Genomic DNA, 14,889 nt, shown 5'->3' with positions numbered 1-14,889 from the left:
TATTCAGTCGATGAAAGGAAAATGGAAAACATTTGGCGATGATGCTCTTTTAAAAACCTCGTCACGCTAGCACGAAAGTATAATTCCAAACGATTAGATTGTTGCAGACAGGTATTCTTAGTTGAGCATAAAGAATGCAGAGAGACAACGAAGAGCTGAAAAGTGAACACTGGAGGTCATGTAACTCCTCCCGGTGGTGTTCCATTTCTACTATGTATGTAACTGCTAAAGAAAGATGCTATGTTTTATATCCCGGTGATTCCCCAAACGATAGTGTGACAAGTAATGAGGTGTCTTCGCTTCATAGCAACCACGAAGAAGCAGACACTCGTTTAATTAATTCTACATGCTAGCCACGCAGCAGCAACGTACGATAAAGTTATTATCAAAAGCCCTGATACAGAAGATGTTTTTATACCTGCGATTGCCATGCAACAACAGATGCAGAAAGAGATTTTCTTTTTGACTGGCACGGAGATAGACGTCGTTGCGTATTTGTAGCAATTATCTCGAAATTCTTGGGCGGGGATGTTGCTCTTTGTTTACCAGGCTTTCATGCTTTTACCGGTAATGGCATTAGCAATCAAGCAGCATCATGGTATCAGTTTTTAAGTGCAGAAGTCGATCTTCCATCACTGGTTAGCAATGGCTGGACGCTTGACGATAAAGAGCTGGAGATAAATTGGATGACATTCCCTGCCGCTTCGCGATCTTTAATTGAGTGGTTGAGTGCAAGACTGGATGCTTGACCATGCGTTGTTCCTGCAAAAAGGTTGACTTACAGTGCACTGACCTATGTTCGTGTGGTGATTGCCAGAATGCATGCAAGATGGTAACGACGATGATAGCAGTGTTATGGCGTGGCTCAATCTGATGACGATGATGAACTTGAAGGATCAAGATCTAATCTGGATTTCGGAGATGACGTCGATGATGAGACAGAGTTGTGGTATTAGCTGTCCGATTAAAAGGGTTGAGTTCAACATTTTATTTGTGTTTTAAAATTATAAGGCGCTCATAATTCTCCTACAATGGTATTCAAACGTATGGTTGATATCTACCTTGGTATGCGTGTTCAATAATTTAACATGTACAGTAGATGTACGTTGCAAATCACGTTTAAATAATTGTTGAGGAAACGTGTGTATTATAAAAGTACTTAATCTAAAACAAAGGGTATGCTGGAAAAGAATTGTGTAGTAATTATTTTATATAAATTGACTAGGAACAAAACTCTCGTGGGTGATTTTGATGTGTGTAAATAAAGTTGTTCTTATTTGTAAATTCCAAGAGCAGAATGCTATAAAAAAATCGCAAATTGGCAGATGTTTTTCAGATTAATTGTTGTCTAATTCTTCTCTCACTAATTTAGTTTTGAAAAACTATGAAAATTTGTGAAAAACCTCGTAAAACTCCACTCAAATCTACCTTGTTGAAACCTGCTTGCACAGCAAAAATGCTGGAATATGTCGTATATTACACCAAGTATCCACGACATTTTCTGAATCAAAATGGCGTCGGTGTATTGCAAAACATGCAAATTCACTGATTTTTCGAAGATGAAATGCTCGAAAACTGCAGGTTTATGGAGGTGAAAACAAGCGAATTGAGACTTTCTATAATTTATCCTAATTTTCTATCGTGTTTTTAAGTAGTGCCCGAAGGGGGGCAACGAAACTGAACGATAATCGGCCACAGAATACGGCCTACTCCTACAAAGCGTGCACTAACTAATGTGCACAATTTCTTGTGGTTTATGTGCCTTTCCGTCCACATGAACTGCACTTCGACGTGGCTGGGGCCCTCGTCAGTTGCTCCGTCGACACGTACGCACTCAATATTCTTTCAATTGAAAATCGTGTTTCCTCAAACTTTTGCAAAATCTCAAGATCCGCTGCATGTTGCGCAGGATTTTTCTCGTGAACAAGGCTAGCTTTAACAGCACCAGCACAAACTTCAGGAGTTGGTTGGTTCCAAGAAACATATACGAAGTTGTCTGGAGCTTGGATGCATATTTGTTTAAGAAATCAGTAAAAGTGGTGAGTTCTGGTTTTCCCACTTCCGAAAGGATCTTATGTTGTTTGTGAGTAAAGGTGCTATCTAACCGAAACCCTGCGGCATCATCTCTGTTGAGAACTGTTTTATCTAAACCATCTTTTAGCTGAAGATAGTCGAGAGCCTTATAAAAAGCGCAGCTTCAATGAGCATCAACATTTAACTTGATTGAAAATCCTTTACACGCTCGTTTTGAAACAATTCTTGCTGCGCCAAAGTATCTTTTTGCCGACAGCCTTCTCTTGTTTTTAGCATAACATAACTGCACAATTGTGCCATAGCCAAACTTTGTTCCATATTTCTTCTCGAGATGCATTTTAATTCTATTGTATGTGATTTTTGGGCCTTTTCGTATGTTACCCGTGAAACTCAATACTCCTGTCCTATGCCATGAATCTGCACCAATACGATTGTCGCGAGCATATGCTTCAATGTCCGCACCAATTTGCGGATACTTCAACAGAGTTTTACTGACGCGCTTCGGCAGTCTTCGTTTAAGAAGGCAACATCGAGTAACTTCCTTGGCAATAAGACGCTTTCGTCTTTTTTTGAAGATTTTTCGCCACTTCCTTACCTTTTCTTGCATCTCTTTAGTTTCAGTTGTTAATTGCCGTAAACGCACCCAATCCTCGGGATCATCGCTTTCGAAGTCGGTAATAACATATTGGTTTCCCTCTCTTGTATGCTGTTGTCTTGATGTATTAAATGCATCCCGAGATTGTTTAATACAAGTTCTCTCATTTTGTGTGATACGGTCACTTTTGTCGAGAAATTGATTAAATTGTACTAGCATAGGATCCAATTTCTTTTCTGTAAGCATTCGGTAGAAAAGTTTGATCTCTTCAATGAAAGATAGCCAGTTTAGGCCATTTGTTTGTAAAGTGTCTAACAACTTCTCAAACGTAGGCATTGATGGCGAATGACTATCACAGCTGGTAGAATTTTCAACCTCTTCATTTTCAATTTCACTCTCACTACTCCAGTCACACAACTTTCCATCGCTGTCAATTGACAACTCAAAGCAACTACTATCCTCTAAAGAAGCTAAACCAAATGACGTTATCACATCTTCTTTTGCTTGGGCAATTTCATTGATAGCATTTTTGATCTCCACATATTCTTGAATGGCTTCGTGCACTCTTTGTCTTTCAATGGTTAAGTTCGCAATTCCCATGGAATTTCTTGCTTCATTTGCTGATTGCCCCTGGCTTGCTGCCACACGAATAAGTCTATGGTCCTTCTCACTACTTGCCAGTTCACAAAGAATTTTTAAACTTTCTTTGTTTAACCCACCGGTTATTCGTTTTTCAGGAACAAACTTGGAGACGAATGTAACCAGTTTTAAAAAGTCGACACCAATAACAAATTCAGTAACAAAGAGCTGTCCAAATGCTCTAAATACAACTACCGGAAGTTGTATGATGCGGCGAACCGCTTTGTCGGATTTATAGTTTGACCCGAAATATTTTCGGTATAATACAGTCAAAGGTACTATCCCCTGCTTAATTAAACACAACGAAGCATTCAAAACAGGGTGACATTTTGTACATCCTGCTTTGTGATAAGCTGAACAATAACATTTTAATGAAAATATGAATTCTTTTAAAGAAAGTTCTTTAACATGTGTAACACACATGTCCTCATTAACCTTACAACCAGAGGTAAGATCTTGTTTAAGGTAAAATTTATACTTCTCCATCAGTTGATCTTTCTGTTTCATCATTAAGTGTTCATCACTATCCACAGTAACTTTGTTAATATCTTGAGTTACTGTGGATCTTGAAGAAAATCCAATTCTTTTCCCCTAGAATGATCTGTTTCGGTGTTTTTGTTGTCTGAGTAATTCGACCATAACACTTCAGTATCAGCTCCACTTCCACTACTTTTCTCACTAGGTACTCCAGATGAACTCTGACTTGAACTCTTAAAATTTCCTCCTTTTTTCTTCTTGGCCTGGTATTCTGTCGATCTTTTCTTTGCCTTCATAAGTTTATCCAATTCTCTTTCCAAATCCCGCTTTTCTTTGTTTTTCTCTAGAATGGTTGTATTAATTTCAGCGGCTTGCAAGAATTTCTCAGTATTCACATATTGTTGTTTTTGTTGAGAAAGTAGCTTTATTGTGTCAGCAATGGATGAGATTGACTCATTGATGTCTTGGATACGTGAACTTTGAATATCTTCAGAAACATACTTTCGCTTTGGTTTTGGGGCTTCTGGGGTACTGCCAAAATATTTTGATCTAGATTGTTTCTTGGCATAATTATAACCATCATCAAATACTTTTTGTCTGGCTAATTCGAATAACCTGCCTCTGCTTAGTAAAAGCGAACCATTGGTTTTGCATAACTCAAAACTTGCATCATTGACAGCCTTCTGATAAGGAGACAGATTTTCCACATTAAAAATTTTAGGTCTTTTCTCAATGTCTTCAGTGTTTATACTAACTGAGACTTTGGAACATGTTGGCTCACTATCCTAAAACATTGAAAACATGGCATAAATACTATTTAGAAATCATATGTTATTTTGCTTCCACAAGGCAAAGGGAATATATAGACCCAAAATAATATCACACAGCAAAAACAACTACTGTTTAACATTATTGGTCTTAATTTATTATTATATATATTATATATATAGACAATATAGTGTTTTCCTTGAAAACTGTGACACTATAGTCAATTGAAAACCCTGTGGTACTAGGTACCCCCAATGCTCCCCACTATTGGCTCTATAGACTGATAGACATTTAATACCTGAAGTGGAGGCCCAAGTGTCAGTTGATTGTCAGAGAATTGAAGAGTTTGTTGAACTTTTTTAGCTGAAAACATCAAGACATTTCTTATATATAAACATAATGTAAAGACTAAAAGTATTAACAACTACTTTCACTATAAAGGCTAAAAGGTCAAATTTAGCCATAAAAACTTCCTTAATTTTTTTTTTTATTTTGTGACTAATTTAAATTTCATAATCATTGGTTTAATTAATAATAAAAAAAAAGTACTTTTACTTTTTGTAGTAGCTCCATGCTCCATAAAAGTTAACTTAGCGTACCTTGTGTAGTTTGCTTCACTTCTTTATAAACATTGTCCATTTGCGCAATACAACAGAAACCTTTCAATATATTATTTAAAAACTTCGAAAAAAAAAAAATTTGCTTTAAAATACGTTCGCAATAGTCGCAGCCACTATCAACAAGAACAAAAAGTCCACGAGAACATGTGACGAGAACGAACGAGCTAATGTACGGTTGTATAAATACGTCATGTTATATCAAGTCTCAACGAAAAGTCACCTTTCAATCCCCGTCATTTCCCCCACGCTACATGGGTGGCTCTTAGAACAAACTCTCGAAATTCCCCTGGTCCCACAGCAATATATTGAATCAATCTCCCTCATAAGCCCCCATAATTAATACAGACAGCCCGGGGTCCCCATCCAGTGGATGGCCGATGACATGTGCATTACAACGAAATGAAAGAGTATAATAGGTTAACGAGTTCTGTGAGAATCAGCGTTGAATGGCTTTTTGGACAAATAGCAACATTCTTCAAATTTCTTGATTTTAAAAGAAATTATGCTTAGGATTAAGCCCCATTGGTAAATATTATATTACAGCTGCTCTTTTAGAAAATGCATTGGCATGCTGTTATGGAAACATTGTCTCTGAAGCATTTGGTATTTCCCCTCCAAACAATACCTGACCTATTCTCATAGTTGTAATAGGTGGAAATTTTAGTCACAAGGCAACATTTGCATGGTCACAAATATATAATGGATGAGAACTGATGATTTTTTATTAATACTTGTTAATCCAGTTTTGCAATAAATTATCTCTGCAAATGATCGACATGAAAATGATTATTCACTGTACAATCGTTTAAATTTGTTGCCTAGCTCTAGTATTGAAGTATTAAGACTTATATTGAATAATAATCTGGAAGATAAATTTTAAATATTTTGTTAATAAATAACTGTGTAATAAATAAATAAATGAATACATAAAATATTAGTTTGAAAGTCCTATTACTTAAAATTGGCATAAAATTAGCATACATGTATGACAAGCATCTAGTAACTTACTTTGTTCAATGCTTTTAAAAAATCTATGAAATAAGACTTAATCCAAAGGACTTCTGTCAACTGTAACACAACTAGTAAAATAGGCAAAAGCCAGTTATTGTCATTTCTTGGCTAATTCAACAAGAAGCTTCATTAGGTTTTCGTTCTGAGCCTTTTGTATCTCCAACTCTGATTTTCTGAGCTCGATTTCCTGCTTTCGTACTTCGATTTCCTGCTGCTTTATGTCTAGATCATTTCTGTGTTTCTCTTTAAAATATGCCAAGGTTGCCCTTTGTTTTCTAGACACACTAGGCAGATCGCTATCATCATCAGATTCCATTCTCTTTCTTCTTGTTTCACTGATCGTTTCTAAAGCCCTAAGTCTTGTATCTTCCGCTACGCTTTTTCACTCCCACATTTTTCTTCCTTCTCCTTTTCTCTACGCTCTTCATTGCTTTCAAACAAGCCAATTATTTCCTCCATCATAACGTAGAATTCGTCTGGTTCCTCAACGCTGATACCACTCGCATTTATTTTCTCACGAGTCTTGCTTTTTAACTTTTTTTCAAGTATGCCATATCTCTCTCTCACAGCTTGTATATCCTTTAAAACAAAGCGTGGAGAAGTCTTCGCATTTCAGTTGTCTACATTTTTTTGCCAAACTAATCCAATCATTTTACCCTTTGGTTGCTCAAATGGCTTCTCCACCAGAATCTCTCCAGAACCAAATTGACAAAAAGGATAAAGAAATTGCCATTTGCATTCCATTATGTACAATCTTAAAGGTACTATAGTATTCTTGTTATTCATGTTTATCGGTGGGTAGGTCCTTCTGACCTGTTTTTCTGCCGCAGTAACATGTTATGCTTACTGTTTAGAAATTCGATCTCTACCTGCTCTTAACAGTGATTTGCGGAAGCAATAGTCCGTAGCACGGAATCCGTACGCGCTTATTGAAGTCCTCACTCGTTCGGATTATGAAAACTGTTTTAATATATCACGTTTAAATAGTTATTTTTCGTAATCCACAATGTTTTCTATCGCAACGCATCGCTAAACACCAAAAAAAGACAAATATTCTACAAACGTTTTTCACTCGCTCTCGACATTTAATTCCCGCAAAAAAATAATCTCGCAAAATAATTCCGGTAATTCGGCGGACACAACCACTGGACACAACAATGAAAACAATGACAACATGGCGAACAATAATACAATATGCTTTTTGCAATGTGCTTTTATTTAAAAAAATATGGAGTGCTGTGTACATTCGGACAAAGGTAGTGATGCAAACGACAAAGTTGTTCAAGTAAGTACGAAATCCGGCGAAACTATTCTATATTATGCCCAAGAATGGATGAAAACACAAGACGAATATGGACGATCATATGGTGATATTGCATCTAAGCTGCTTAATGAAATTTTGGGGGGTGAACAAGTATTTCCTGCATCGTGTGGTTACCACAGGAAGTGCTACCAGCTTTTCACAAATAAGAAAAATCTAAAATCCTCAAAGAAGAGAAGTAGTCAGTTTGTCGATGAAAGTAATGAAAGTATTCCCAGGTATTTCTCAATTGTTACCAGCTGAATATTATATAATGCAATGCTTTTTCTGTATATACTAAAATAATAATTAAGCAATTGATCCATACACGGTAATTAAATTGTTTGCGAATTTAATATTTTCTCATTTTTCTGCATAGCAAAACTATTGCCAAGTTGGTCTCTATAATTTTATGACTAAATTACATACAATTACAACTCATGTGGGACATACAACTACAAATCTTCATTCAATGTATTTAGATGGGAATTAATTAAAGATGGGAATTATATGTAGGAAACCACAGCAACAAGGTTCAATTCTGGGGTTCAATTCTGGAAATCCCAGTGTCAGTTAAGGCTTCCCATGTTCACCACCTGATGCTGGGTTTCCTTTCCTTGCAGCCCCTTCATGCCCCACTTTAAATTCTTAAAAAAGGCTCTGGTATTTCAGAAAGAAGACAAGACTAAGTCAAGATACCACAAGCCAGATTGTTAAAGGAACAGTGCCATTATTTGGAAAAAAATGCATTATCTGCCAAAAGGAAAAATACAAAAAAGATAGTAGAACAGGTATTATAGGTATTATTATAAAGTCTGAAAAGCAATTGTTATTTGCTGTACTTTTATTGTCTATTAAAAAAAAACAAATAAAAAACTTTTATTGTCTATTTGAATAAACTTTTTTTCACTGATGTATTATAATTTTTTCCTAATTAGAACATTTTATTGCTGCACTATATGTCCATTGTACATGTTTGTCTAATGCCCATTTGTCAACATATAGGCATGGTCATATGGGCATGATCAGCTAGCGTGATTCCTAAATTTTCTGAGAGAATGTTAAATATGCGTCCTATAGTTATGCCATTGTTTCTGTCATATCCACTGAGCATTGCTTCTGTCATCTGTTCAATAGTTACTTTTGTCTTAGGGGCTTATAAGCCAGAACCATTGACCAAGTGCATGTCCCCAAGTGCAGAAAATGCTGTCAAAGTTGCTGCTCAGAAGAAACAGGATGAGAATGTGCTGCTTATTGTTGAAGGGGAAGATTTAATAGCAAAGGAAGCCCAGTATCACCATTCCTGCTTTCGAACGTTCACATATATTCCAGTAGAATCCAAAATATCAACTGGAGATGCTTATTTGAAATTCTGTAGTGAAATCATTCAAGAACGTATTATTGGTGGTGGTGAAATAATAAAGATCTCGAAATTGGCAGAAATTTACAGCAGATATTTGCAGCCAGACACAGATGCATCTTATTTGTCAAATTGGAACTTGAAGCGGAAGTTGAAGAAATCATTCCCATCTTTGGTTTATATCAAAGTCAAAGAAATTGCAAACTGTGAGCTGGTTTGCAGTTGTGAACAAAATACTATGTTTGTTGCCCCTGAATCGACAGAGGAATCTAGTGACGAAGATGAAGTACGTGCTATGGGAAATTTAGAACCCAACGACCAGCGACAATTATTCCTCTCGTCCCAAATTGTGAAGAAAGCTATTGAGATGTCTCCACGATTAAATGTTCCAAACCCCCCGTTAGCTTCCGATCTCACAGAAGATGCTGCACAAAAAATTGTGCCAATTGAACTGTTCAATTTCTTGGCTTGGATAACTGGTGTATGCTGTGAACCAGTTTCTGCTAGTGAAAAAAAATTGGTAGAGCTTGACAACGACACCGAACGTCAAAAGATTTTGTCCATCTGTCAGGACATTATCTACCTTAAGTCCAAAGGAAGAAGAATCGTACCGAAGCATCTTATTCTTGGCCTTACAATTCGACATCTTACGGGCAGTTCAAAGTTAATTGACATTGTATCAGGACTGGGGCATTGTATATCCCCAAAGGCAGTCATTGATTACGACTCAGATCTTGCCAGATACCGTGCACAGCAAAGCAGTGTTATACCACGTGGTTTTAGTGGGTCATTTACGACATGTGTATTTGACAACAATGACATAAACGAAGAAACACTGAGTGGAAAAGGAACAACACATTGCACCACTGGTATAGTTATTCAACGGATGTCCGAAGCTTCTGTACTAGATGATGAAAATCGTCACGGAATTTCCAAGTCAAGAGGGAAACGAGTAGAGGTGTCAAGTACAGAAATAGAGCCATTCGTCTTAAAGAAAAAGCTGAGTCTGTCTACAAGATTTGAAGTTACTGACATAGATAGAGTAGACCTGTTGGTTTTGATAACATTTGCTACGTTCTAGCAAAATTTCGCTGTGATGAAGAGGAAGAAACACCTTTACCGTCATGGAGTGGATTTTTTACACAGCTCACAACGCAGGTTCCTGAGAAAAGTCGTATTGGCTATCTTCCAATTATTGATGGCAGTCCCACGGATCTTGGCGTCGTCAACGCTGTCCTCTCCCAAAGCATAGACATAGCAGACAAACTGAACCAAAATTCCATGGTTGTTGTCATGGATGAAGCTGTTTATGCTAAAGCACAGTGGATCCGTTGGACCAAAGGCATGTTTCAGAGTCGAATAGTACTACGCCTTGGTGAATTCCATGTCATTATGAGCTTTCTCGGAGTGATTGGCAAACGATTTCAAGACGGTGGTTTACGCGATATTCTCATTGAAAGCAATATCATCGCAAAAGGATCTGTCAACGGTGTATTGTCAGGAAAACACTACAACCGTAGTATCAGATCAATGAAAATCATCTATGAGGCAATATACCGTCTCGTTATCACTGCCTTTTTAGATTCCATGTCCGTTGATGAGAGAAATTGTTTGGAACATGTAGTACACGATATGAAGGCAGCTTTTAGTAATGGAACATTTACTGAATTTGTAAAGAGTGATGATGTCCAAAATTTCGTGAGAAAGTTACATGAATTTACCAGTGAAAGAGGGGGGTCAAATCCAACCTTTGGTTATTGGTTAAGTTTCCTTGAAATGGTAGATATACTACTGGAATTCGTAAGGGCAACTAGGTTAGTGGACTAAATAGTAATCATGCTTTCTTTCATGCATTTTATTGATTAATAGTCCTTTTTAATTATACAAGTCATGTAGTTCGAACCGATTGCAAAACTATACGCTGCAAAATATAATTCTGTTTCTATTTGTATCTCCAGAGTGGGTGATTGGTCCTTGCATCTCAGCTCGGTTCGACGCATGTTACCCTGGATATTTGCGTACGACCGCGTTCACTATTCTCGTTACCTACCAATATACTGGTTAGAAATGCTAAACCTGCCAACCAGTAATCCAGATATTCATGAGCAAATGGTTGCTGGAAATTTTGCAACCCAACGCACGTCTCAGCCATTCAGTCAGACTCCAATGGATCAAACTCTCGAGCAGACACTAAATAAGAATTCCAAAACTAAAGGCGGTGTTATTGGATTCTCAATTAACAAATCTGCTGTCCACCGATGGATTAAAAGTTTTTCTGATAGAGCAGAGATTCAATCTGTATGTGAGAGTATGGCTGGTCGCGGTAATTGTACACGTCAGAGAAAGGAAATGGATATCACACGGAGGCTAAAGGATGAGAAAGCTGTAAAGAGTGTGATCAATACCATAGAAGCAATGACAAACCCAGTTTCCATCGAGGATGACGAGTTGGTCAACATTGTTTCTGGCGCAATTGCATCACCGGAGGTCAAACACGATATTGCACGAGCCAAAACTGCTGGAGAGGAACAATGCGCTGAGTACATAGATCTACGTCTGAAGAAAAAGGAGCTGGATGTTTTTAACACAATCAAAGCACTCAAACTAAAAACGTTCTCATTAACGAGTAAGACGGTTAAGGCAAAATCGGAAAAGGCGGTGTTACAAACCACAGCGAGGGATCTTGCTCGAGTTCTGATAGTCGCGAAGTTTAATAACTTGGACTTCAAGTACGTGCTTTCTTATCCTTTGTGTCCAGTACCATTGTCGCTTGCCAACTATGACGGAACGTTAGCCAAGACTGACAAGTCTGCTATTGGTCGTCACCTAGAGAGCAATGTTGAAGACGTAAGCAATTCGAATCGTTCTACTGCGTGGATAATTGATGCCATGGCTCTAATTCAACGTCTGAAGAACATTCCCAACACATTCGATGCATTATCCGCGGAAGTACTGAAGAGTGTGATAGCTACAGCTACTCGACATCGTTGCACCAGGGTCGATTTTGTTACTGACCAATATCCAGATTCAAGTATTAAGGGTGCTGAGAGAGAGAGGCGAAAGGGAAAGGATGCTTCTGTTATCCGTTTAAATGTTGACCATGGTTCAAAGAAGACCCCAAAGCAATTCAAGAAATTCCTCTCGGTGGGGAAAAACAAGGAAAGCTTAATCGAATTTTTCTTTGAACATTGGAAGACAGTCGATCCAAGTTTTCTTCAAGGGGTTGAGTTGTACTTCGCCCATGCCTGTCAGTTGTCACACAGTTTAAGGCGTCAGCAACGGTCTTGACGGTTGAATCCGTAGATGCCTTGTTTTCCGATCACGAAGAAGCTGACACGAGGATGGGATTGCATGCTTTGCACGCCTTTCAACAACACAAAGAAGTTACGATCCAGTCAGATGACACAGATGTACTTATCATTTGCATAGGTCTCTATAAACTTTTTCCTGGTAAACTGTTTATTCAACGCGGTCCAGCAGCAAAGTTGAGAACAGTGGATATCGAATCGGTAGTCAGCACTTTAAAAGATGGGGTGGCAGAAGCTCTGCTGGGATTACATCCATTCACTGGTTGTGACAGCGTCAGCTGCTGGAAAGGAAAGGGAAAAGTTACCCCATATGAACTTATGATCAGCAACCCGTCATACATCTCCGCTTTTACCAAGCTTGGACAGGAATGGTCTATTTCAAATCTTCAAATGGATGTTCTAGAGCAGTTTCTCTGCCAGCTGTACAACCGTCAGAGTGTTCTACCTTCGTTGCTAGAAGTTCGACTTAGAATTTTCATGGAAAAATTCTGTTTGGACTCCAGGCTACCCCCGATCATGGATGAAGTCACCCAGCATACAAAGAGGGCAAATTACCAGGCTGCCATACTACGGAGATCATTGGAAGCGGTGATAAATGCTCCAAGTCCTATTGGCCATGGCTGGAGTGCCTCTGACGGTGAATCCCAACTAACAGTTCAGTGGATGACCGTTGCCGTAGCTCCCCCAGAGCTACTTGAGCAAATTTACTGCTCATGTCGCAAGACAAAATGCTCTACCCGATTGTGTTCGTGTTTTTCTCGAAACATGCGATGTGGGCCTCTTTGTAAATGCACTGGGTGCGAGAATGGTGAAGAAGTCCCTTCGGACCTTGTGACAGATGTTGTCGACGACATTCTAAATGGTGATGACAGTGATTCCGACTTTGACGCTTGAATTTCTTTTTAATAAAAGGTTTTGCCGATTGGCTTTGACGCTTGCGTTTCTTTTTATAAAACTAAAAATCACATTATGATTGCATGCAATTGCATAATTTATCGCCACGTCCGTGAGTTTGTAATTTTGAAATATACCGTTAAAATGTGCATCTTTTGGTGGTCATATGACAAATAGCTTATAAGCGGCATGGACTCATGGCGGCCATGTTGGTGTGCCAAAGTGTAATTCGTATGTAAACTGTTCTCATTGTTTTGATTGAAACACACGCATAAGCTAATAATTTGGGGAAAAGGGTCTATTTTCTTGAACAGAGAAGCTCAGATAACGTTAATTAATTCCTAATTAATACTAATTAATAGAGAGACAATAACACCGAAAACATTGTATTTTCTGATTGCACTAATACATATGTATAAGTGTCTGTAATCAATTCTTAGTCCAATCTTTGAGGACTTCATGTCAAAATCTAAGCGCCCTACAAATTCCGTGCTACGGACTACAAGTAGACAAATTAAAAGATGGAAAATATGTCAGTGTCCTCTCAAGTGCACCATTAATACAATGTTCCTCTTGTTCAGTTTTCAGATGTGTGTATGAATTTCAATCCTTTTCCCTTTTTATATTCGGTTTTTACTCCCACTCTTTTGTTCCAAATCTTCTGTTACAAATCTTATTAATATCATTTATATACCTAAAAAGTTTATAAATGTGATTTTTTCTAGATATTCCTTGGACCTAATGTAAACATTAGTAAGGCCCAGCATAAAGTACTGAGATCAAAAACCAAGTTAAGAGATTATGTTTATTCCATTATGGGAATGATGTGGAGCAGGGAGGTCCTCTGCACTCACTCGAAAGTGTCAAATGCGTTCAAGAAGAAGGATGCAAAACCCAAACTTGACGAAGAGAAAGTAAAAATGATATGTAGTGAGTTTTTTAATAAATATCAGGGCTAAAGTAGAGTCGAATCAGTTCCTAGCATTGCTTCTGCTCATAACAATGTAATCTTTATTTCATATTATTTGTCAGATATGTAGTTAGCTTGAAATCAATGTCAAAATCTCGTACAATAACTGTTCATAGGGGGATATGTATCAGTTTATCCTACATATTCTGAGATTTATGGCTGAATTAAAAGAATGTATGCAGAACATAGTACTGCCATAATATTTCGACCTGGTCTGAGGCCGTCAAAGCAAGATGGAAGAATGCAGTGATAAAGAGCAAAATTTAAAGGAAGTTATCCCAATGCACAAATTATTCTCAGCCTTGTGCTGAAAGTTATAGCCAATCCAGAAAAGGTAAAGTTCTACCAAAAACTATATTTACTTACAGTTCCATAGTTCCATTTAAATAAGAAAAATACTAAAGATATACAGTTATAGAACTTGCAGAGGAACTCTTGGAAATTGCTGTCCCCTGTCTACCCATTTCACACGCCATGCAAATTGCTCTGGCAAGTGTAATTCAACTCTAAAGTAAGGGAAAAATGTGTTTGAAAGACGAAAATGTTAATATTTTAAAGTTGGCTCTATCAATCTCCAATTTTGCACCTAAGTTTTAAAAATAAACGGTAAATGATTGCTTTTTTATATACGTTATAGGTTAAAGAAGTAAGAAATACAAGCACAAATTATTTTCTTTATAAATATCACGCTGATTGCGAACATTGTCGTTGATTAAATTAGGCAGTTAATTTTTTTCATCCAGAAAGTATCTTTTTTATAATATATCATAATATCATTTTTAATAGAAACAAGCAAGATTGATTACTATTTCTACAATTCGAAAATAAGGAAAAAATTTCTTAAAAAATAATTTATTTTGCCATAAATCTACAATCAAGGCAAAAATTATGTGGACAACTAGTGGAGAACTAA

At 37.4% G+C, this 14,889-nt stretch overlaps 1 protein-coding gene across 1 annotated transcript; it reads left to right on the top strand.

Annotated features, from left to right (window-relative positions):
* The first annotated feature begins 9,042 nt into the window (after nt 1-9,042).
* LOC114533074 lies at nt 9,043-12,092 on the top strand. The gene is made up of 3 exons (XM_028554660.1): nt 9,043-9,756; nt 9,846-10,618; nt 10,763-12,092. The coding sequence occupies exons 1-3, from the start codon at nt 9,043-9,045 to the stop codon at nt 12,090-12,092; spliced, it is 2,817 nt and encodes a 938-aa protein (XP_028410461.1).
* Nucleotides 12,093-14,889: the final 2,797 nt, after the last annotated feature.

The sequence above is a fragment of the Dendronephthya gigantea genome, unplaced genomic scaffold, assembly GCF_004324835.1.
Source record: "Dendronephthya gigantea isolate DGI-Jeju-01 unplaced genomic scaffold, DenGig_1.0 000085F, whole genome shotgun sequence".
In the NCBI taxonomy this organism is placed as follows: domain Eukaryota; kingdom Metazoa; phylum Cnidaria; class Anthozoa; order Malacalcyonacea; family Nephtheidae; genus Dendronephthya; species Dendronephthya gigantea.
The sequence above is the reverse complement of the archived record's forward strand: the minus strand, read 5'-3'. Positions and strand labels throughout refer to the sequence as shown.